Here is a 24091-nt window from a genome sequence, read left to right as displayed (position 1 = left end):
GTTAGGGATGTGGAGACCCTGAGAGCACACCTAGCGCTGCAAGTGAGGAGATCCACTCCCAGGGTGTCCCGGGTGAGAAGGTGGGCAAGTGTACCCGCTTAGGGGGCAGTGGAGACAAGAAGAGGGACAGGGTCACGGGCATAGGGGCAGAGGAGATGCTCGAAGCGCCTCGTTCCGCAAGAATCAACACACATAGAGAGATCGCAGGCAGGCAAAGCCGTCAGTGTGACTCATGTCTCTCTCAGGTTTGGAGATTGGAGAGGAGACTGGTTCCTGCTCTGGCTCTCCAGTATTATCGTTTTGTTTTGTGTTCTTGAGGCAGGGTCTGGCTCTGTCGCTCAGGCTGGAGTGCTGTGTCTCCATCTCAGCTCACTGCAGTCTTGACCTCCCAGGCTGAAGCGATCTGCCTGCCTCAGCTTCCTGAATAGCAGGGACTGCAGACACGTGCCACCACACCTGGCGAATTTTTGTAGTCAGGGATCTCACCATGTTGCCCAGGGTGGTCTGGAACTCTTGAGTTCAAGCGATCTGCCTGCCTTGGCCTCTCAAAGTGCTGGGATTACAGGCGTGAGCCACCGCACATGGCCTAACTCTTAAGTTCTTGAACCAAATCTGGGAAGAGAGAAAATGTGAGAGGAAGGGCACAGTGGCTCTTGCCTGTAATCTCAACACTTTGGAAGACCAGTGTGGGCAGATCACCTAAGGCCAGGAGTTCCAGACCAGCCTGGCCAACATGGCAAAACCCCATCTCTACTAAAAACACAAAAATTAGGGCCGGGTGTGGTGGCTCACGCCTGTAATCCCAGCACTTTGGGAGGCCAAGGCGAGTGGATCACGAGGTCAAGAGATCGAGACCATCCTGGCCAACATGGTGAAAACCTGTTTCTACTAAAAATACAAAAATTAGCAGTGTGTGGTGGTGGGCACCTGTAGTCCCAGCTACTCGAGAGGCTGAGGCAAGAAAATCACTTGAACCCGGGAGGCAGAGGTTACAGTGAGCCGGGATCACACCACTGCACTCCAGCCTGGCACAAAGTAAGACTCTGTCTCTCAAAAAAAAAAACAAAAAAGAAAACACACAAAAAAAGCGAATCAGAGTGATTCAATGGGATAGGGTTCCTTAGGAGAGGCCACATTTTTCCCAGGACAGAAGCTCCCTTACCAAGAATAGCATACCCATCTGTTTTCTCTATACCCAGTTAGCAGACCAATCCCCAACTCCCACCTGCACTTACGTTACAGGAAGGAGGGCTGGAAAGGGATGGAACAATGGGTTAGTAAAAATGCCATCTGGGCATAGGAACATCCTAGCATGCTTGGGCAACATATGGAAAATCAGAGCTGTCTTTCCTGTAAGAGGCTCTATGGTAAAGAAAATTGCTTTTCCTTTGATCTCTGCAAAGATGCTGACTTATTTACTAGTGGGAAGTGACTGACCTAGGGACCTTTGGAGGTTTTTTTTTTTTGAGGTTTGTGGAAATATAAATGAGAAAAAAATCTGGGGCTGGGAGCAGCGGCTTCCGCCTATAATCCCAGCACTTGGGAGGCCAAGTTGGTGGATTGCTTGAGGCCAGGAGCTGGAGACCAGCCTGGGCAACATAGTGACACTCCATCTCTACAAAAAATACAAAAATTAGTTGGGTACAGTGGTGCATGCCTGTAATCCCAGCACTTTGGGAGGATTGCTTGAGCCCAGGAGGTTGAGGCTGCAGTGAGCTGTGATTACACCACTGCTCTCCAGCCTGGGCGATAGAGTGAGATCCTATCGCCAGAAAAAAAAAAAAAAAAAAAAAAAAAAAAAGCTGCATGAAACAGCCTCAGCAGACTTTAATAACATGGTTATATAGAACAAGTTCTAAAGACAGTTCCTTACATTTTGAATTTGTTAGGTACTGAGTCGTACTGAATGTTAATTATCGTAGCTAGTTTTAGGTCAAAGTGATTCTGGTCTAGCACTGCAAGTGAATAACAGATGAAGAAAACTGAGTTGGAGCCACACAAAATTCATGGTCTGCCTTGCCTTTTTCTTGGAACTTGAGACTGGGGCACCCCAATACCAGACACTGACACTGTGCCTTGCACAGCTAAATGTTGTTTCTTCCAGGGCATGTCCAGGACCATTCGATCCAGCCTGTTTTCCCACAATTCAAATTAAAAAAATGAGCCTGGCCAGCATTTGCTTTGAGACCAGCCTGGAGAACATGGCAAAACCCTGTCTCTACGAAAAATACAAGAATTAGGATTGGTTGCTCGTGTCTGTGTTCCCAGCTACTTAGGAGGCTGAGGCAGAAGGATCATTTGAGCATAGGAGGTGGAGATTGCAGTGAGCCAAGATCCCCACGCCATTGCACTCCAGCCTGGGTAAAAGAGGAATAATATCTTAAAAGAAAGAAAGAAAGGGCTGGGCATGGTGGCTCACACCTGTAATCCCAGGACTTTGGGAGGCAGAGGCAGGTGGATCACCTGAGGTCAGGAGTTCGACACTAGCCTGGCCAACATGGTGAAACCTCATGTCTACTAAACATACAAAAAATTAACTAGGTGTGGTGGCGAGCGCCTGTAATCCCGGCTATTCTGGAGGCTGAGGCAGGAGAATTGCTTGAACCTGGGAGGTGGAGGTTGCAATGAGCAGAGATTGTGCCATTGCACTCCAGCCGGGGTGAAAAGAGTGAAACTGTCTAAAAAAAAAAAAAAAAAAGAAAAAAAGAGAGACAGAGAAAGGAAGGGAGGGAGGAAAAGTGTACTAGCTGACTTTTTAAAATTGATTTATTTTATTTTATTTTATTTATTTATTTATTTTTTTTTTGAGACAGGGTCTCGCTCTGTCGCCCAGGCTGGAGTGCAGTGGCTCAATCTCGGCTCACTGCAAGCTCCACCTCCTGGGTTTCACACCATTCTCCTGCCTCAGCCTCTCCAAGTAGCTGGGACTACAGGCGCCCGCCACCACGCCCGGCTAATTTTTTGTATTTTTAGTAGAGACGGGGTTTCACTGTGGTCTCGATCTCCTGACCTCGTGATCCGCCCGCCTCGGCCTCCCAAAGTGCTGGGATTACAAGCGTGAGCCACCGCGCCCGGCCTATTTTATTTTTTGAGATAGAGTCTCACTGTGTCACCCAGGCTGGAGTGCAATGGCGTGATCTCAGCTCACTGCAACTTCTGCCTCCCAGGTTCAAGCGATTCTCCTGATTCAGCCTCCCGAGTAGCCAGGATTACAGGCACCCACCACCACAACCAGCTAATTTTTTTGTATTTTTAGTAGAGATGGAGTTTTGCCATGTTGGCCAGGCTGGTCTCAAACTCCTGACCTCAGGTGATCCACCTGCCTCGGCCTCCCAAAGTGCTGGGATTACAGGTGTCAGCCACCATGCCCCGCCTAATTTTTTATTTTTTTTTTTAGGCTTGATCTTGCTCTGTTGCCCAGGCTGGAGTGTAGTGTCGTGATCTTGGCTCACTACAACTTCCATCTCCTGGGGTCAAACCATTCTCCTACCTCAGCCTCCTGAGTAGCTGGGAATACAGGCTCACGCCACCACACCCAGCTAATATTTGCAATTTGGTAGAGATAGGGGTCTCACCATGTTGCCCCAGCTGGTTCAGGACTCCTGAGCTCAAGTGAACCGCCTGCCTCAGCCTCTAAAGAGCTGGGATTACAGGCATGCATCACTGCACGTGGCTGGGCCTATAATTTTAAAAGGGTTATAAAAGCAGAGAATGAGGAGGATGACATATAGCAGGGAGAGTGGGATGCTTGGAAGTGGGGGACCCAAGGAGTGGGGAATGCGTTGCAGGGGAGGGGGAGAAGCAGAAGGCATGGAAGGTGTTGAAGCCAAGGTGAAGGCTGCGTTTGGCTCTCTGAAGGTTGGCTGAAAAGAACTGATAGGAGGCAGATTAGCAGGAGAAAAGGCTTACAAATGTATTTAACCTGAGCTTGGGGAGAGCTACAGTGATCGCCCACCCCCCAAGGGGGTTCAGAAGCTTATATGTTCTCCTGGCAAACTGATTATGGGAGGGGGCTAGAGGAATTCCGTTGAGGGCAATAAAGGATTACTAGAGAGCATGAATGTGTCCTGGAAATCATTCCTATTCACAGTGATGGGATCTGTTCAGGTGTGGTTACATTCTTTGTCTCACAGGGAGGAGAAGAAAAAACAATTATTCCCCTTGGCAGGTCTGGATCTTACACAGATAAAGGCCTGTGCTTTGGGAGAGATGATGCGGGGAAGTCAGAGACCTTGAGGCTCATTTATTTATTTATTATTATTTTTTGAGACAGAGTCTCGCTCTGTTGCCCAGGCTGGAGTGCAGTGGCGTGATCTTGGCTCACTGTAACCTCCGCCTCCCAGATTCTCCTGCCTCAGCCTCCCAAGTAGCTGGGATTATAGGCGTATGTCACAATACCCGACTAATTTTATTTTTCTGTATTTTTAGTAGAGACAGGGTTTTGCATGTTGGTCAGTCTGGCCTTGAACTCCTGACCTCAAGTGATCTGCCTGCCTCGGCCTCCCAAAGTGCTGGGATTACAGGCATGAGCCACTGCGCCCAGCCCTTGAGGCTCCTTTAATGTGCTGTATTTAGGGGTATCAGTTTCTGAGCCCCAACAAAGGGGAGAGGGTCATGAAGAGGGAGGACTCTAGAAGAGGGACAGGTCAAGGACTAAGAGGATGAAAGGAGGAAGACCAGACCAGGCACAGTGGCTCATGCCCATGATCCCAGCATTTTGGGTGGCCAAGGCAGGAGGATTGCTTGAGGCCAGGTGTTCAAGACCACCCTGGGCAACATAGGGAGACCCTGCCTCTACAAACAATAAAAAATTAGCAGGACATGGTGGTACATGCCTGAGGTCCCAGCTGCTCGGGAGGGTGAGGTGGGAGATTGCTTGGAGGGGCCGGGTTGTCAAGGCTGCAGTGAGCTGTGATCGTGCCACTGCATTCCAGCCTGGGTGACAGAGCAAGATCAGTCTCAAAAAATAAAAATAAAAATTAGACGTGCTTGGTGGCATGTACCTGTTGGTCCTAGCTACTTGGAAGGGTGAGGTAGGAGGATCACCTGAGCCTGGGGAAATTAAATTATTTGGGCTGCAGTGAGCTATGACTGCATCTTGGCATTCCAGCCTGGGTGACACAGCAAGACCCTGTCAAGAAAGAAAGAGGGAGGCCGGGCGCGGTGGCTCACGCTTGTAATCCCAGGACTTTGGGAGGCCGAGGCGGGCGGATCACGAGGTCAGGAGATCGAGACCACGGTGAAACCCCGTCTCTACTAAAAATACAAAAAATTAGCCGGGCGTGGTGGCGGGCGCCTGTAGTCCCAGCTACTCGGAGAGGCTGAGGCAGGAGAATGGCGTGAACCCGGGAGGCGGAGCTTGCAGTGAGCCGAGATCGCGCCACTGCACTCCGGCCTGGGTGACATAGTGAGACTCCGTCTCAAAAAAAAAAAAAAAAAAAAAAAAAAAAAAAAGAAAGAAGAGAAAGAAAAGAAAAGAAAGAGCGAGCGACCAGGGCAAGAATATGTGGCGGACTGTGCTTGACAGTGAGGTATCGTTCCTCACAGGAGGGCATTAGCTGCCGGGGGCCGCCCACAGACGCTGACCCCAGCAACGGCTGAATAAAACGCACACTGACACACAGATATCCTGCTTTGCCAGTCCAGCTGAGTGTCAGTGTACGAGAATGTTTAAAATATTTACTCTGTGGCTCTTTCCATAAAATGTTGCTGACCCGGGAAGTTAAACTTTGAGCCCCACCCAGAGTCTCTAGAGCAGTCATGCTAAAAGTGCCCGGTCTTTGAGGGAGGTTTGAGGGATTGGGTTCCTGGCAAAGAAGAGGGCTGTGCCAGGGCAGCTTATACTCACGGGAAGAATTCAAGGACTTGGATGCTGAATTCACCCTGGTATCCATAGGATCAAAGGTGTTCGTGGCATCACCACGATGGGCGTCCGTAGACAAGGCAGGTGGGGGTTTTTGGCAACTGTGGATACCGCAAGAGTGGCCCTGTAGAACAAAGGGACATTGTGGCTCATTCTTTTATTTCTTATTTTTATTTATTTTTTTAAATTATTATTATTATTATTATTTATTTATTTATTTATTTTTGAGACGGACTCTCGCTCTGTTGCCAGGCTGGAGTGCAGTGGCGCGGTCTCGGCTCACTGCAACCTCCGCGCCCCCCCGCCCCGCCGGTTCAAGCGATTCTCCTGCCTCAGCCTCCCGAGTAGCTGGGATTACAGGCACATGCCACCACGCCCGGCTAATTTTTTTGTATTTTTAGTTGAGATGGGGTTTCACCATGTTAGCTAGGCTGGTCTTGAACTCCTGACCTCGTGATCTGCCTGCCTCAGCCTCCCAAAGTGCTGGGATTACAGGCGTGAGCCACCGCGCCCGGCCTAAATTATTATTGTTATTTTTTTGAGACACAGTTTCACTCTGTCCCCAGGCTGGAGTGCAGTGGTGCCATCTCGGCTCACTGCAACCTCCACCTTCTGGGTTCAAGCAATTCTCCTGCCTCAGCCTCCTGAGTAGCTGGGATTACACCTGCCTGCCACCACGCCTGGCCAATTTTTGTATTATTAGTAAAGACGGGGTTTCACCATGTTGGCCAGACTAATCTCAAACTCCTGACCCCAAGTGATCCACCCACCTCGGCCTCCCAAAGTGCTGGGATTACAGGCGTGAGCCACCACACCAGGCCTTGGGAGACTGAGGTGCGAGAATCGCTTGAACCCAGGAGGTGGAGGTTACAGTGAGCCGAGATCACACCACTGCACTCCAGCCTGGGCGACCAGAGTGAAACCCTGTCTCAAAAAAAAAAAGATAAACTAATGATTCCTTCTAGGGAGATATAGATGACATCAGAGAGCACATTTTATAAGAACACATAACAACAGAGTGAAAAAAGCCCCGCCGTAGGGGAATTACCCTCTCCGCCCATTCATCAGGTGAGGAAGTCAAGACCAGGAACAGTGGGGACACGAGGGGTGGCTTCAGTCGATAGTTCGCCCAGGGAGGAGGCTGCGTGCAGGGCCAGCATTGGTGTCGCTACGTATTCACACCCCCTGGACTGGGAATTCACACCCAGCCCCCCAGACTATGGTTCACAGACTCACACCCTAGCTGGCTGGTGCAGTCCTCGGCCTTTTCCCTCCTGTTTCCTCTGGGAACTTTCTCTGGGAACTTCTTTTTCTTGCTCTTTTTTTTTTTTTTTTTGTAGATGAGGGTCTCACCATGTTGGCCAGGCTGGTCTCTAACTCCTGGGCTCAAGTGGTCCTCCTGCCTTGGACTCCCAGAGTGCTGGGATTACGGGTGAGAGCCACTGCGCCCGGCCGGAATTTCTCTTTTTCATCTTCCCTAAGAAGTCTTGAGTCTCCGGATGGCTCAGGTTTTGATTGTACCTCCTGGGTTTTGAACTTTGTTAAATGCAACCCCAGGGAAAAATCATGCCCACACCTGGGAACCATGCCCCTGTCTGGTCTCAGAGTCTGGGTTTTAACAGCTCCCCAGATGATTCTTATTATTCTCACGTTTGGGAAATACTGGGTGATGAGAGGAAGACAGGATTTGATGTTAGTGAAGCCCTTCTCCAAAGATGCTAGGAAGCCGTTCTTTTTCTTTTCTTTTTTTTTTGAGATAGAGTCCCATTCTGTTGCCCAGGATGGAGTGCAAGGGTGCAATCTCGGCTCACCACAACCTCCACCTCCCAGGTTCAAGTGATTCTCTTGCCTCAGCCTCCTGAGTAGCTGGGATTACAGGCACACACCATCACTCCAGGCTAATTTTTGTATTTTTGGTAGAGATGGGGGTTTCACCATGTTGGCCAGGCTGGTCTCGAACTGCTGACCTCAGGTGATCTGCCACCTCGGCCTCCCAAAGTGCTGGGATTACAGGCATGAGCCACCCCGCCTGGCCTCTGTCTCTTTCCCTTTGTCTTCATCTCTGTGTCTCCCTTCCCTCTCCCTTCCTGTCTCCCTCTCTCACTTTCCTCTTCCCCTACTTTCTCTTCCTACCCTCTCCCCTTCTGTTTCTCTCTCTCTTCCAAAAATATATTTTGAAAACATACTTGGTGACAGGCACTGTTATGGGAACTGCGACACAGTGGGGAATGACTGGGGTCCCTGCACACATTAAAGAGTGAGGTTCCATGGCCAGGCACAATGGCTCACGCCTGTAATCCCAGCACTTTGGGAGGCCGAGTTGGGCAGATCATTTGAGGTTAGGAGTTCGAGACCAGCCTGGGCAACATGGTGAAACCCCGTCTCTAAAAAAAAAAAAAAAAAAAAAAAAAACATAAAAATTAGCCAGGTGTGGTGGTGCATGCCTGTAATCTCAGCTACTCAGGAGGCTGAGGTGTGAGAATCGCTTGAACCCGGGAGGCGGAGGTTGCAGTGAGCCAAGATCATGCCACTACATTCCAGCCTGGGAGATAGAGTTAGACTCCACCTCAGGAGAAAAAAAGAAAAAAGAAAAAAAGAAAGCTTTATAGCAGAAAAAAAACGAAGGCTTCAGATATGTCCTGATCAAAGGCTGCTGGCGTTGGGAGGCTGCCAGGGAGCTAACCAGAAGTGAAATCCTGTGGGATTGTTTCTAGACAAACATTGGGTTTCTCTGGTTGGTCCTAAGTTGAAATCAAGGTTGGGGGGTGGGCACAAAAATTAGGGAAGCTATGAGTGATGGATCAAGCCCTGGGCATTTGGGGCTGATTGCTGCAGAAATTGTGACTTGGTTCCCTGGACTGGTGTTGTACAAGTTTTGGGGTTATGGTTCTTTTTTAATTAATTGTAGAGGCCGGGCATGGTGGCTCAAACCCGTAATTCCAGCAGTTTGGGAGGCTGAAGCAGGTGGATCACCTGAGGTCAGGAGTTTGAGACCAGCCTGGCCAACATGATGAAACCCCCTCTCTACTAAAAATACAAAAATTAGCTGGGTGTAGTGGTGCGTGCCTGTAGTCCCAGCTACTTGGGAGGCTGAGACAGGAGAACCACTTGAACCCAGGAAGTGGAGGTTGCAGTGAGCCGCGATCACACCACTGTACTCCAGCCTGGGCGACAAAGTGAGACTCCCTCTTTGTGTTTTTGTAGGGACAGGGTTTCGCCATGTTGCCTAGGCTCAAATCCCTGAGCTGAAGCAATCCACCTGCCTCAGCCTCCCAAAGTGCTTGGATTACAGGTGTGAGCCACCGTGCCCAGCCTGTTTTTGTTATTCATTTAATAATTTTTCTTGATAATGTTTGCTTTGATATAGGGGCTTGCTCTGCCACCCAGGCTGGAGTGCAGCGGTGCAATCACAGCTCACTTCAGCCTCAACCTCCTGGGCTCAAGCAATCCTCCTGCCTCCCCCTCCCCCTCCGAAATCCCCTGGGATTACAGGTGTGGGCCGCCGAGCCGGCAGGCTGTTATTAAGGTTGTTTTTAACATTTCTTTCTGAGCCCCAACCCATCAAATATTCGCCTATGGCTAAGCAATGGCTGCCGCCCATTTATCTATTATAGCTTTGCCCTCTCTCTAGTCAGCCGTCCTGTAGATAAGATGTATTGAGATACTCAGTCATAGAAGCTGCCGCTGGCACCACCCAATCCAGACCTTTCTCTTCCTTTGATTCTATCTGAAATTACTCAACTCCAAATCCTACAGTAGATTCTTTTTTTTCTTTTTCTTTCTTTTTTTTTTTTTTTGAGATGGAGTTTTGCTCTTGTTGCCCAGGAGGCTTGGAGTGCAATGGCACAGTCTCGGCTCATGGCAACCTCCCCTTCCTGGGTTCAAGCGATTCTCCTGCCTCAGCCTCCCCAGTAGCTGGGATTACAGGCATGCGCCACCATGCCTGGCTAATTTTGTATTTTTAGTAAAGACGGAGTTTCTCCATATTGGTCAGGCTGGTCTCAAACTCCCAACCTCAGATGATCCGCCCGCCTCTGCCTCCCAAAGTGCTGGGATTACAGGAGTGAGCCACCACACCTGGCCAGTAGGTTCTTTCTAACACACTCATGTTTATTTTATGTTTAAATTTTAATGTATTTATTTATTTTGAGACTAGTATATGAGAGTGGCTAATTTTTATGTTTTTGGTAGAGAGGAGGTTTTACCATGTTGGCCAGGCTGGTCTCGAACTCCTGGGTTCAAGCCATCCGCCCACCTCAGCCTCCCAAAGTGCTGGGATTACAGGCGTGACGAACATTGGCAGAGGACCAAGGTTCAAGGGGATGGAGATTCTCTGATGGTTGTGAAGTTGCATCAGAGTACAGCCAGGGAGGTTTAGGAGAGCTTGCTTTTTCTGAGAATTTTCTAGGAACTTGAGATTTTTAGGAATTTTGGGGGTAAAATTCCAACTGACTCAGCTCTCAGGGAGGGAATGATCCAGATTCTCCATACGGTGATTTTGTGTTGCCAACTTCCAGGCCTTGAGGAAGGGTTTGCATTGATTCAAAAGGCTAGGTGGACCTGAACTATATGCCCAGGTATTTTGAGTTTTAAGGACATTTTCTGGTCTTCCAAATATTCCAGCTGGTATTCTGTGCTTTTTTTTTTTTTTTTTTTTTGAGACAGATTCTTGCTCTGTCACCCAGGCTGGAGTGCAGTGGCGTGATCCCCTCGGCTCACTGCAACCTCTGCCTCCCGGGTTCACGCCATCCTCCTGCCTCAGCCTCCCGAGTAGCTGGGATTACAGGTGCCCGCCACCACGCCCGGCTAATTTTTGTACTTTTAGTAGAGATGGGCTTCGCCATGTTGGCCAGACTGGTCCCAAACTCCTGACCTCGGGTGATCCGCCTGCCTTGGCCTCCCAAAGTGCTGGGATTAGAGGCATGAGTCACCGTGCCCTGCCAGGATGAGGCGTATGACGAGGGGCCCGCAGCTTCCATGGCCTGCCCAGGTATGCCACCCTCCAGGTACGTCCACATGCTTAGCTGTCAGGGATCTCTTGAAACCCTGTCCTCCTGGGTTTTGATGGATGCTTCCTTACCCAGACATGACTGATGAAACCATTGGCCAATGGTGATCAGCCTCACCCTCAGCTTCCTTCCCCTCCCAGAAGTTTGCCCTCTAATCCTACTGGGGTCTTTCCAGAGACCAGTCCCCATCCTGAAGCTATCGGTGAACATTAGCACACAAAATACAAAAAGACGGCACTTTGGAGACTCCATGGAATTCTGGAGCTGCTTTCCAGGAAACAGGCATGAAGACCAAATACAAATGTCACAGTATCACACACACACCATTACAACATGTGACTTTTTGTATTTATCATCTCTCTCCACTTTGGTTAGATGAACAGGCAGAAGAGCCAGAATGGAAGCCTGGAGTGCAAACTTGGGATTCCAGAATGGGGTAGAGGCAGTATATGTTAGGATCTTGGCAGCAGCCAAAATGGACTATTCTGTGGCCAATGAAGTCATTTGCGGGGACCTTGAGGTTGGGGTACAGGATGAGCTGGAATGAGGGGACTCGATGACCCGTGTACACCAGGCCGATCGGGTGAGCAGCGTTGGGCAATCTGGGTAGTGTGTCTGCATTTCTCAGACCGACACTGGTGGTGACCCCACCCTCTGGTATTGGCAGTTGTGGAGTTTCTTGTTTTTGATGAATATGCTTGCATTTGGCTTTCTTGAGTTTTGCTCTGTGATTCTTGAACCAGACCTGAAGGGAAGAGAGAGAAGAGAATGGAGTGGAATTCAGATGACTTGTCATTCTGTTTTTTAAAAATTTTTACTTTTTAGTTTTTATTTTGTTAAACATATTTTATTTATTTATATTCTGTTTTTAAGCTTTAAGTTTTTAACTTTTCTTTTTTTTCTTTTTTTTTTTTTTTGGCCCTTAAACTCTCCTATCCAAATATTTATTTATTTATTTTTATTTTATTTTATTTTATTTTTGAGATGTAGTCTCACTTTGTCGCCCAGGCTGGAGTTCAGTACCACGATCTTGGCTCACCGCAACCTCCGCCTCCCAGGTTCAAGCGATTCTTCTGCCTCAGCCTCCTGAGTAGCAGGGACTACAGGCTCACACCACTATGCCTGGCTAATTTTTGTATTTTTAGTACAGACAGGGTTTCACCATATTGGCCAGGCTGGTCTCGAACTCCTGACCTCATAATCCGCCCGCCTTGGCTTCCCAAAGTGCTGGGATTACAGGCATGAGCCACCATACCCAGCCCAAGTTCTCCTTTTAGTTGATAATATGAGTACTTCTAGGTGAGAACAGCTGGTGCCACAGCTTGGCCACTTATATCCTGTTTGTGGAACCCTTCTCAATCTACTCCCAGAAAGGGGCAGAAATGAGAGATTTTGGGGACAGAAATTGAGACACGGGTCAGAAAACCGAGAGCAGGGGATAGGAGAGCAAGGGGAACAGTTGCAGGGGCTGCTCTGGGACTCAGGGCAGCCAGCTAAGGCTCGTGGCCAAATCTGACCACCCCCTGTCTTTGTATCACCCATGCACTAATAGGCTTTACATTTTAAAATGGTTGAGAAAAAACAAACACAATAAGAGTACTATTTTGTGTTGTATGTGTGTTGGGACTGAAAGAAAAAAGAGAAAATAAAAGAATACTACTGGCCAGGCACAGTGGCTCATGCCTATAATCCCAGAACTCTGGGAGGCTGAGGTGGGTGGATCGCTTGATTTCAGGAGTTTGAGTCCAGCCTGGGCAACATGACGAAACCCCATCTCTACAAAAAACACACAAATTGGCTGGGCCTGGTGGTACACACCAGTAGTATCAGCTACTCGGAAGGCTATAGTACCACACACCTGTAGACCCACCTACTTGGGAATCTGGGTGGGAGGATGGCTTCAGCCCAGGAATTCGAAGCTGCAGTGAGCTATGGTGGTGCCACTACACTCCAATGTGGGCAAGAGCAACACCCTGTCTTAAAACAAAAGAACACTATTTTGTAATGTGAAAATTGTATAAACTTCAGGCCAGGAGCAGTGGCTCATGCCTGTAATCTTGACACTTTGGGAGGCCAAGGCAGGTGAATCACTTGAGACCAGGAGTTCAAGATCAGCCTCCTGGGCAACATAGCGAAACCCCATCTCTACCAAAAAAAAAAAATACAGCCGGGCTTAGTGGCTCACGCCTGTAATCCCAACACTTTGGGAGGCTGAGGGAGGCAGATCACCTGAAGTCAGGAGTTCGAGACCAGGCTGGCCAACCTGGTGAGACCCTGTCTCTACTAAAAATAAAAACATTAGCTGGGCGTGGTGGTGCACTCCTGTAATCCCAGCTACTAGGGAAGCTGAGGCAGGAGAATCGCTTGAACCCGGGAGGCGGAGGTTGCAGTGAGCTGAGATCATGCCACTGCACTCCAGCCTGGGCAAAAGAGTGAGACTCCATCTCAAAAAAAAAAAAAAAAAAAAAATTAGCCAGGCATGGTAGTGGGCACCTGTAGTCCCAGTTACTTGTGGGGCTGAGGTGGGAGGATTGCTTGAGCCCGGGAGGTCGAGGCTGCAATGAGCTGTGATTGCACCACCGCACTCCAACCTGAGTAAAAGAGTTTCTGGGAACACAGATGGGCCTCTTGTTTACGTTGTCTGTAGCTGCCTTTGCACTGTGGTGGCATAGTTAAAATAGTTGCTAGAGAGACGGTATGGCCCACAAAGCTTCAATTATTTACTACCTGGTCCTTTACTGGAAAAATTTTCCCATTCTTGCTCTAGGGGGTTGAAGAAAGGTTTACGGGGACGTGAGTAGGAGAGTGTGGGTTTGGGGAAGATTGGCAATTGGAATGAGACCTCAAGAATTATCCTGGAGGGACTCTGAATTTAGATTAGATCAGAAAGGCAGTTTAGTGAGAAGAGGGATCATTTTCCAACCTGCAGTACTGTTGGGTGTATGTCTATTTTCGAGGCCATTTCTTTCTGAAGGCTGGGGTTTGGGTATGGGTTCTCATTGAACAAGATGTTCAGATCTTCCAGTTGCTTCTTAGTGAACATGGTTCGTTTCCTGTGTGAATGCTTCTGGTCCTTGCCTTGAAAGAGGGGGAGAAAGACACAGATGGGAAATACTAACAACTCCATTCTCAAAAGCCTGAACTTTCCTTTCCTTTCCACTGAGGTACACCATGATGACCAAGTGACTGAGGTTCCATCACCCAGGCTGGAGTGCACTGGCACAATCTCAGCTCACTGCAACCTCCACCTCCTGAGTTCAAGCGATTCTCCTGCCTCAGCCTCCCGAGTAGCTGGGATTACAGGCACATGCCACCATGCCTGGATAATTTTTGTATTTCTAGCAGAGACAGGGTTTCACCATGTTGGCTAGGCTGGTCTCGAACTCCTGACATCAGGTGATCCACCTGCCTCAGCCTCCCAAAGTGTTGAATTACATGTGTGAGCCACCGTGCCCAGTCGTGACTGAGGTTCTTAGATATCCAGACACCGCTGGCCAGGGTCGTGCCTCAGGCTGCAGTCCCAGGACTGTGGGAGGCTGAAGCGGGAGGACAACTTGATCTGCATTTTGTCCTTGTTTTTCCAAGCCTCATTTGTCATTTTTATAGGAAAGGGTTGTTCCTTTCCCCCTTGGTTCCTCCATCCTTTTTTTCTGTTATCATTTAAACACGGGATCCCTTGCTCACGCCTGTAATCCCAGCACTTTGGGAGGCCAGGGCGGGCAGATCACATCAGGTCATGAGTTCAAGACCAGTCTGGCCAGCATGGTGAAACCCTGTCTCTATTAAAAATACAAAAATTAGCCGGGCGCGGTGGTGCATGCCTGCAACCCCAGCTGCTCAGGAGGCTGAGGCAGGAGAATCGACTGAACACCGGAGGCAGAGGCTGTGGTGAGCCGAGATTACGCCATTGCACTCCAGCCTGAGACAGAGGGAGACCCTGTCTCAAAAAAAAAAATAAAAAAATAATAAATAAATAAATAAATAAATAAATAAATAAGGGATTGCTTGTGCCTTACCTCTTGGGTTCTATTTTCTTTGTGTAGAAATAGGCAACTCAATCCAAGGTGATGGACATGGTTTTATTCTTATCATGTATTCAATGTTTATTACGTCTATTCTTTTAGGAATATAGCAAGGAAATAAGCAGAAAAATAACATCACTGCTGTCACAGACATCACCTTTTACTTTCTTTTTCTGGAGACAGTGTACTGCTGTGTTGCCCAGTGGCATGACCACGGCTCACTTCAGCCTCAACCTCCCCAGGCTCAAGCGATCCTCTCACTTCAGCCTCCCGAGTAGCTGGAATTAAAGGACACTGCCATGCTCAGCTAATTTTTGTATTTTTTGTAGAGACAACATCTTGTTTTGTTGCCCGGGCTGGTCTTGAACTCCTGGGCTGAAGCAACCTGCCCGCCTAGGCCTCCCAAAGTGCCGGGATGACAGGCACGAGCCACCGCATGCCTGGCTCTAAAAGATCGGAATTGCATCGTGCCTGAAAATGGTTTGGCAGCAGCTCCAGAATCTAGTAAGTTCCCATGAACATGAGATTTCCAGCTTGGCTAAGCCTATATTCTATTTAGGACCTAATCATCCTCATAGGAATCAGATTCCCCTGCTCTCAAGAACAAGCATGGGGGTGGGAAGCATTAGGACACAACAACGAGGGAGAAGATTTGGGATTCGAAGGCAGAAACAGGCTTCCCTGCATTTGCCTGTGCTGTCAGATGACAGCTGCGGCCGGGCACCGTGGCTCACGCTGGTCATCCCAGCACTTTGGGAGGCCGAGGCCAGCGGATCACATGAGGTCAGGGGTTTGAGATCAACCTGGCCAACATGGTGAAACCCCATCTCTATAAAGATACAAAAATTGGGCCGGGTGCAATGGCTCACGCCTGTCACCCCAGCACTTTGGGAGGCTGAGCCAGACGGATCACAAGGTCAGGAGTTCGAGACCAGCCTGGTTAATATGGTGAAACCCCGTCTCTACTAAAAATAAAAAAAAAAATTAGCCAGGTATGGTGGCGTGTGCCTGTAATCCCAGCTACTCGGGAGGCTGAGGCAGGAGAATTGCTTGAACCTGGGAGATGGAGGTTGCAGTGAGCTGAGATCGTGCCACTGCACTCCAGCCTGAGTGACAGAGTGAGACTCCGTCTCAAAAAACAAAAAACAAAACAAAACAAAAACAACAACAAAAACGATGACAGCCTGTGTGGGAAGTCTCCACCACCCACGTGGACGAAGCACCGGCTTCAGCTGCCTGGTTCCTCTGCCTTTTCCCACCGCCAGCTGCTTTCCACTTCTTCACGTGTCTTCGCTTCAGTTCTCATTTTTTCTGGCTTACCTTTACGAAGATCCTCTGAGCCTGGCATCTTCTAATCCAGATGTGCGCCTGGGTTCAGGTCCAGGGATAAGAATTAGCAAAGATCGAATCCGGACTTAAGTAGCTTCCTCCACAGCCACACCCGACTCCCACCTCCTCCACCTTTCTCTGCCCTATCTGCCTCCAATATGATCCCTCGGTCCTCCAGAGCCCCCTGGATTTCTCCCAATACTGTCATTTTATCTAATATTGATTGAGCGGAGACCAACGACTCAAAGGTGAGTCCACAAACCAGCCCCACTAACACTCCTGGGAGTTGTTAAAATGCAGAATCCTGGCCCACTCCAGACCTCCTGAGCAGAAGCTGCAATTTCTTTTCTTTATTTATTTTTATTTTTTATTTTTTTTGAGACAGAGTCCTGCTCTGTCACCCAGGCTGGAGTGCAATGACACCATCGTGGCTCACCGCAGCCTCTGCCTCCCGGTTCAAGGGATTATCATGTCTCAGCCTCCCGAGTAGCTGAGATCACAGGCCTGTGCCACCACGCCCGACTAATTTTTGTATTTTTAGTAGAGATGGGGTTTCCACCATGTTGGCCAGGCTGGTCTTGAACTCCTGCCCTCGACGTTTCTGACTCGGTCTGGGGATGTGATGACTTCCATATCTAACAAGCACCCAGGTGACCAGGCTCTGTAATGGGGACCGGGAATGTGATTGTGAATAATAAAGTCTAGGTTTAAACCCTAAAGGGGCTTTCAGGCAACTTGTATATTCTTTAGTGGCTAATATATGCTTGGCATTGTTCTGCATATCTTGATTTAGTTAATTCACTCAGAAATCATCTGATTTTATTTATTTATTTATCTAGAGATGGAGTCTCGCTCTGTCACCCAGGCTGGAGTACAGTGGCACGATCTCGGCTCACAGCAACCTCCGCCTCTCAGGTTCAAGCAATTCTCCTGCCTCAGCCTCCCCAGTAGCTGGGATTACAGGCACCCACCATCAAGCCTGGCTAATTACAGGTGGCTCACACCTGTAATCCCAGCACTTTGGGAGGCCAAGGCAGGTGGATCACCTGAGGTCCGGAGTTCAAGACCAGCCTGGCCAACATGGCAAAACCCCGTCTCTACTAAAAATACGAAAATTAGCTGGGTCTGGTGGTGGGCGCCTGTAATCTCAGCTACTTGGGAGGCTGAGGCAGGAGAATTGCTTGAACCCGGGAGGCAGAGGTTGCAGTGAGCTGAGATCACACCACTGCACTCCAGCCTGGGTGACAGGAGTGAGACTCCATCTCAAAAAAATAAAAAAAGAAAAAGCTGCAACACCTTTCAGATGCCCAGGCTCACATCATGTATACCTTTTATCTTGACGACAAGGGCAGTTGGAGTTCAGATTCACAGAAGTGGCAGTTTTTCTTGCCATTCCATCCATTTGAATCTCAGTTCTGCACATCTCTACTTGTGATAGTGGTTAGCCTTTGCATAAATGAGCTTGTAGCAACTTTTTTTTTTTTCTTTTTGAGACGGGGTCTTGCTGTGTCTCAAAAAACACAGCTGACTGCAGCCTTGACCTACTGGGTTCAAGTGATCCTCCTACATTAGCCCCCCAAGTAGCCGTGACTACAAAGGCCCAGGCCTAGCCTGGAGTGCAGTGGCAAACTCATAGCTCAATGCAGCCTTAACCTCCTGGGTCTAGGTGAGCCTCTCACCTAAGCCTCCTGAGTAACTGGGACTGCAGGTGCACACTACCATACCCGGCTAATTTTTGTATTTTTTGTAGAGATGGGATTTTGGCTAGGCTAGTCTCAAAGTCTTAGGCACAAGCCATCCTCCCACCTTAGCCTCCCAAAGTGCTGGGATTAGTAAGAGACAGGATCTTCCTGTTACTCAGGCTGGAGGGCAGTGGCTATTCACAAGCTGATTTCACTATGGATCAGCATGAAAGCATTTTTTTTTTTTTTTTTTTTTTTTTTTTTGAGATGGAGTCTCACTCTGTCACCCAGGTTGGAATGCAATGGCGTGATCTCGGCTCACTGCAACCTCCGTCTCCTGGGTTCAAGCAATTCTTCTCCTCAGCCTCCCGAATAGCTGGGATTACAGGCACACGCCACCACGCCCAGCTAATTTTTTTTTTTGTATTTTTAGTAGAGACGGGGTTTCACCATGTTGGCCAGACTGGTCTCGAACTCCTGACCTCAGGTGATCCGCTGACCCGCCTGCCTTGGCCTCCTAAAGTACTGAGATTACAGGCGTGAGCCACCATGCCCAGCCAGCATGTAAGTTTTGACCTGCTCCATTTTCAACCTAGACCATTTCTCCACTTCTTAGGCAACCTGGTGGGAGGTCACCACATTGATGCCGAACTTAGTGTGGACGCCCAATTGGCAGAGCACATTACAGCCTAGAACTCCCGGGCTCAAGCCATCCTCCCCCCTCAGCCTCCCAAAGTGCTGGGATTACAGGCGTGAGCCACTGTGCCCGGCCTGATGGACAGTATATCTTTAGAGGTGAATAAGACATACCAAGCAACAATTTTAAGCCACAATTTTATCTTGTGATAGTGTCAGAAACCAATTTAAAAAGAGCCTGTAATCTGCCATCTGTTTCTCTGGATTTATCTTTTCCAGGTATTTCATAAAAAAAAAAATCATAGGCCAGACGAAGTGGCTCACACCTGTAATCCCAGCAGTTTGGGAGGCCAAGAAGGGAGGATCACCTGAGCCCAGGAGACCAGCTTTTCAAAAACTAAAATAAAATGACATTATACAATACGTAACCTTTTGTGTGCTGGCTTCTTTTACTCAGCATGTTGTTTTCAAGGTTTATCCTCATGGTATAATGTGTCAGTATCTCGTTCCTCTTTTTTTTTTTTTTTTGAGATAGAGTCTTGCTTGTTGCCCAGGCTGGAGTTCAGTGGCTTGATCTCAGCTCACTGCAATCTCTCTGCCTCCCAAATTCAAGTGATTCTCGTGCCTTAGTCTCCTGAGTAGCTGGGATTACAGGTGTGCACTAACACACCTGGCTGATTTTTGTATTTTTAGTAGAGACCTGGTTTCACCATGTTGGCCAGGCTGGTCTCAAACTCCTGGCCTCAAGTGATCTGCCCACCTCGGCCTCCCAAAGTGCTGAGAATACTGGTGTGAGCCACCACGCTGAGCCCCTTTTTACAGCTGAATTATATTCCATTGTATGGATAAACCATATTTGTTTAATCCATTCATTTTGATGGACAGGCTGGGAGGAGGAGGGAGTGGGGAATACCTGCTTATGGAACTTTATTTTGGAGTTAGGAAAATGTTTTGGGGCCAGGCACGGGGGCTCACATCTGTAATCCCAGCACTTGAGAGGCCGAGGTGGGTGGATCACCTGAGGTCAGGAATTTGAGACCAGCCTGACCAACATGGAGAAACCTCATCTCTACTAAAGATACAAAATTAGCCGGGTGCGGTGGCACATGCCTGTAATCCCAGCTACTCGGGAAGCTGAGGCAGGAGAATTGTCTGAACCTGGGAGGCAGAGGTGGCGGTGAGCGGAGATTGTGTCATTGCACTCCTGCCCGGGCAAGAAGAGCGAAACTCTGTCTCAAAAAAAAAAGAAAGAAAAAGTTTTGGAACTACTTAGAGATGGTGGTTGCACAACATTGTGAATGTACTAAATGCCACCGAACCACTTATTTTTAAACGGTTAATTATATGTTATTCGTATGTCACCACAGTTAGCAGAAAACACTCAGAAGTGTCAAAGTTCAGTTATCAGAGCTACAAAGACCTGCTTTCCCTCATGCTGGTACCATTAGTCCAAAGATGCTAAACCCACAGACTGCTTTTTTTTATTTTTATTATATTTGAGACAGGGTCTTGCTCTGTTGCCCGGGATAGAGTACACTGGCATTTTATTTTATTTTAGGTTTCAGAGATAGGGTCTCACTGTGTTACCCAGACTGGTCTCAACCTTCAGGATTAAGTAATCTTCCCACCTCAGCCTCCCAAATCACTGGGATTATAGGCGTGGGCCACTGCACCCAGCAAGTTTGCTTATTTGTACCTTTGGGTACATTTTTGCCCCTTATCCTGGGTTAAAGGTAGGGCCAGCTACTGTATGTTGACATCAGAACAGTCCAAGTGCTTGCTTTAGAAATTTATTTTTATTTTTGAGATGGAGTCTTACTCTGTCACCCAGGCTGGAGTTCAGTGGCTTGATCTCAGCTCACTGCAACCTCCACCTCCCAGATTCAAGCAATTCTCCTGCCTCAGCCTCCTAAATAGCTGGGATTACAGGCATGCGCCACCATGCCCAGGTAATTTTTGTGTTCGCCACGTTGGCCAGGTTGGTCTCCAACTCCTGACTGCAAGTGATCCGCCCGCCTTGGCCTCCCAAAGTGCTGGGAGTACAGGCGTGAGCCACCGCACCCGGCCAGAAACTTTTTGTGTTAAGAAAAACTTCTCTGCCGGGCACGGTGGCTCATGTCTGTACTCCCAGCACTTTGGGAGGCCATGGCGGGCAGATCACCTGAGATCAGGAGTTCGAGACCAGCCAGGCCAACATGGCGACACCCCGTCTCTACTAAAAAAGTACAAAAATTAGCTGGGCATGGTGGTAGGCGCCTGTGATCCCAGCTACTGGGGAAGCTTAGGCAGGAGAATTGCTTGAACCCGGGAGGCAGAGGTTGCAGTGAGCCAAGATCATGCCATTGCATTCCAGCCTGGGCAATAAGAGTGAAACTCTGTCTCCAAAAAGAAAGAAAGAAAAACATCTCTCCCTTCCAATCCTTCTCCAGGAGTTCTTCCACTCCTTTCCTCTTGTGAGAGGCCTCAGTATATTAATTAAATGTTCTCAGTGATGCTCACTGGAGTCTGAAAAAGCACAGCTCAAAGATAAGCCTGCTTTTAAGGAGAGAAAAGAAGACTTGAATGAACAAAGTTTACAAGTCTTAGTGGTGGGTTTCAACCACAGCTGTATATCATCATTCTCAGGATTATAAGAAAATGCCTTCGGCTTCACTTCAGGCTCAGTCCACTTGAATCTCTGCGGGTGGAGTCTAAGTATGAGGATTTGTAAATGATCCTTCTACTGCGCAAATAGGGCTGGAAACTGCTGGCTCTGTTGCCATGTTTAGAGGGATTACATTGGTGTCCTAAGGAATCACCTTGGAGGCTGAGAAGTCAAGATGTGCAACAGTGGGGCCAGGAGCAGTCAACCCCAGCACTGTGGGAGGTTGAGGCAGGCAGATCACCTGAGTTCAGAAGTTCAAGACCAGCCTGGGCAACATAGTGAAACCCTGGCTCTACTAGAAATACAAAAAAAAAATTAGCCGGGCATGGTGGCAGGCGCCTATAATCCCAGCTACTCAGGAGGCTGAGGCACTAGAATTGCTTGAACCCTGGAGGTGGAGGCTGCAGTAAGCCAAGATGACGCCACTGCACCCCAGCCTGGGAGACAGAGTAAAATGATGTCGAACAGAGTGGTTGAGACAGCCCATGAGAACCTCACGCCTTGACTAACACTCGTTGCAAAACCGGAAGACCAGTCCTGGGAAGGAGTCTGGCCACCACTCCCAAAATATCACTGGGATTAATATGATCTGTGCCTGGGGCACAATCACTAATCTTTTTTTTCTTTTTGGAGATAGGGTCTCCCTCTGTCTCCCAGGCTGGAGTGCAGTGCTGTGATCTCAGCTCACTGCAGCCTTGACCTCCTGGGCTCAAGCGATCAGCCTCCTAAGTAGGTAGCTAGGACTAGGGTGCCTGCCACCGTGCACAGCTAATTAAAAAGTTTTTTTGTAGAGATGGGGGTCTCACGGTGGGGCGCGGTGGCTTATGCCTGTAATCCCAGCACTGTGGGAGGCAAAGGCAGGCGGATCACCTGAGGTGAGGAGTTTGAGACCAGCCTAGCCAACATGGTGAAAACCCATTTCTACTAAAAATACAAAAATTAGCTGGGGCCGGGCACGGTGGCTCACGCCTGTAATCCCAGCACTTTGGGAAGCCAAGGCTGGTGGATCGCTTGAGGTCAGGAGTTTGCGACCAGCCTGGGCAACATGGTGAAGTCTTGTCTGTACCAAAAATACAAAAAATTAGCTGGGTTCGGTGGCACGTGCCTGTAGTCCCTGTTACTCAGGAGGCTGAGGTGGGAGGACCACTTGAGCCTTGGAGGCAGATGTTGCAGTGAGCCGAGATCATGCCACTGCACTCTAGCCTGGGTGACAGAGTGAGACCCTGACACACACAAAAAAGGGGGGGCACCGGGCACAGTGGCTCACACCTGTAATCCCAGCACTGTGGGAGGCTGAGGCTGGCAGATCACCTGAGGTCAGGAGTTCCAGACCAGCCTGGCCAACATGGTGAAACCCCATCTCTACTAAAGATACAAAAATTAGCCAGGTGTGGTGGCATGCACTTGTAGCCCCAGCTACCTGGGAGGCTGAGGCAGGAGAATCGCTTGAACCTGGAAGGTGAAGGTTGCAGTGAGCCGAGATCACACCATTGCCCTCCAGCCTGGGTGACACGGTGAGACTTCCTCTCAAAAAAAAAAAAAAAGGAATTATGAGAAGAGGCAGAGGCATGCGATCTCTGTGTCTCATGTTCTCCAGGGAGTGCTCACCACAGAGAAGACCCTGAGCAACCAGGAAGAGAGGGTGCCTTGTGCAGTAGGCATCGTTGAGGCTCTATCCTCAGACCACTGCTTGTGTAATGCACCCATGAACAGAGACGCGGTAGCAGGGTAGCAGGAGAAGAGACGAAGGATGTGGCTAATAGCATGAGCTGTCTCTCACGAAAGCTGAGCTCATTCTCACAGCCTGGGAGTTTCTGGCTGTGATTAGGGCCAGACACGCTGGCTCATGCCTGTGATAAGAGTACCAGCGAGAGGCCGAGGCAGGAGGATCACTTGAGGCCGGGAGTTTGAGATGAGTCTGGGCAAAAAAGCCAAATCCTGTCTCTACAAAAAAAATTTTAAAATTAGCCAGGCATGGAGGCATGCGCCTATAGTCCTGGTACTCCAGAGGCTAAGGCAGGAGGATCACTTGAGCCCAGAAGGCTGAGCTATGGTGGTGCCACTGCACTCTAGGCTGGGCGACAGAGCAAGACCCTGTCTCAAAAAAAAAACAAAAAACAAAAAAAAGCCCCATGATGAGACCTTGACCTGCTATTGCCCTTTAAGGGGAATGACTGACTAGTTAGTGGTAAGTTGACTACATTCGATCCTTTCCCCTGGAGAGGGCAGTGGTGGAGGTGATTGATTTGTGCTTCCTGTTTCTGTAGCTATACCACCGGGAACACGCCCGATCTCGTCTGATTTGTATTTCCTGGAATTGATGTGTTTTCTTTCTTTCTTTCTTTCTTTTTTTTTTTTTTTGTGACTGTTGCCCAGGCTGGAGTGCAATGGCCCGATCTCAGCTCACTGCAATGCCCGCCTCCCGGGTTCAAGCGATTCTCCTGCCTCAGTCTCCCGAGTAGGTGTAAGCCACCAGGCCCAGCCATTTTCTAACATTCTTGTAATCCCAGCACTTTGGGAGGCCAAGGCAGGTAGATCACTTGTGGCCAGGAGTTCAAGACCAGCCTGGCCAACATGGTGAAACCCCGTCTCTACTAAAAATACAAAACGAAAGGCTGGGCACGGTGGCTCACGCCTGTAATCCCAACCACTCAGAAGGCTGAGGTAAGAGAATGGCTTGAAACTGGGAGGCTTCAGTGAACCGAGGTTGCAGTGAGCCAAGATCAAGCCACTGCACTCTAACCTGGGCGACAGAGTGAGACTCTGTCTCAAAAACACAAAAAACAAAACAAAAAAACAGCTGGGCATGGTGGCTCCCTGTGCCTGTAATCCCAGCCCTTTGGGAGGCCAAGGAGGGCAGATCACCTGAGGTCAGGAGTTTGAGACCAGCCTGGGCAACATGGCAA

The 24091-nt window shown here is 48.9% G+C and overlaps 1 protein-coding gene across 1 annotated transcript; it reads right to left on the bottom strand.

Moving 5' to 3' along the window:
* Positions 1-11203: 11203 nt before the first annotated feature.
* On the bottom strand, positions 11204-16350 carry DPRX (divergent-paired related homeobox). Its single transcript, XM_032171699.2, has 3 exons — positions 16215-16350; positions 13796-13950; positions 11204-11617 (listed from the first exon to the last, which is right to left on the bottom strand). Exons 1-3 carry the CDS (start codon positions 16240-16242, stop codon positions 11225-11227), a joined length of 576 nt encoding a protein of 191 aa, XP_032027590.1. The 5' UTR covers positions 16243-16350; the 3' UTR covers positions 11204-11224.
* Between the last annotated feature and the right edge of the window lie 7741 nt (positions 16351-24091).

This window comes from Hylobates moloch, unplaced genomic scaffold, assembly GCF_009828535.3.
Source record: "Hylobates moloch isolate HMO894 unplaced genomic scaffold, HMol_V3 SCAFFOLD_12, whole genome shotgun sequence".
Taxonomy (NCBI): domain Eukaryota; kingdom Metazoa; phylum Chordata; class Mammalia; order Primates; family Hylobatidae; genus Hylobates; species Hylobates moloch.
The sequence above is the reverse complement of the archived record's forward strand: the minus strand, read 5'-3'. Positions and strand labels throughout refer to the sequence as shown.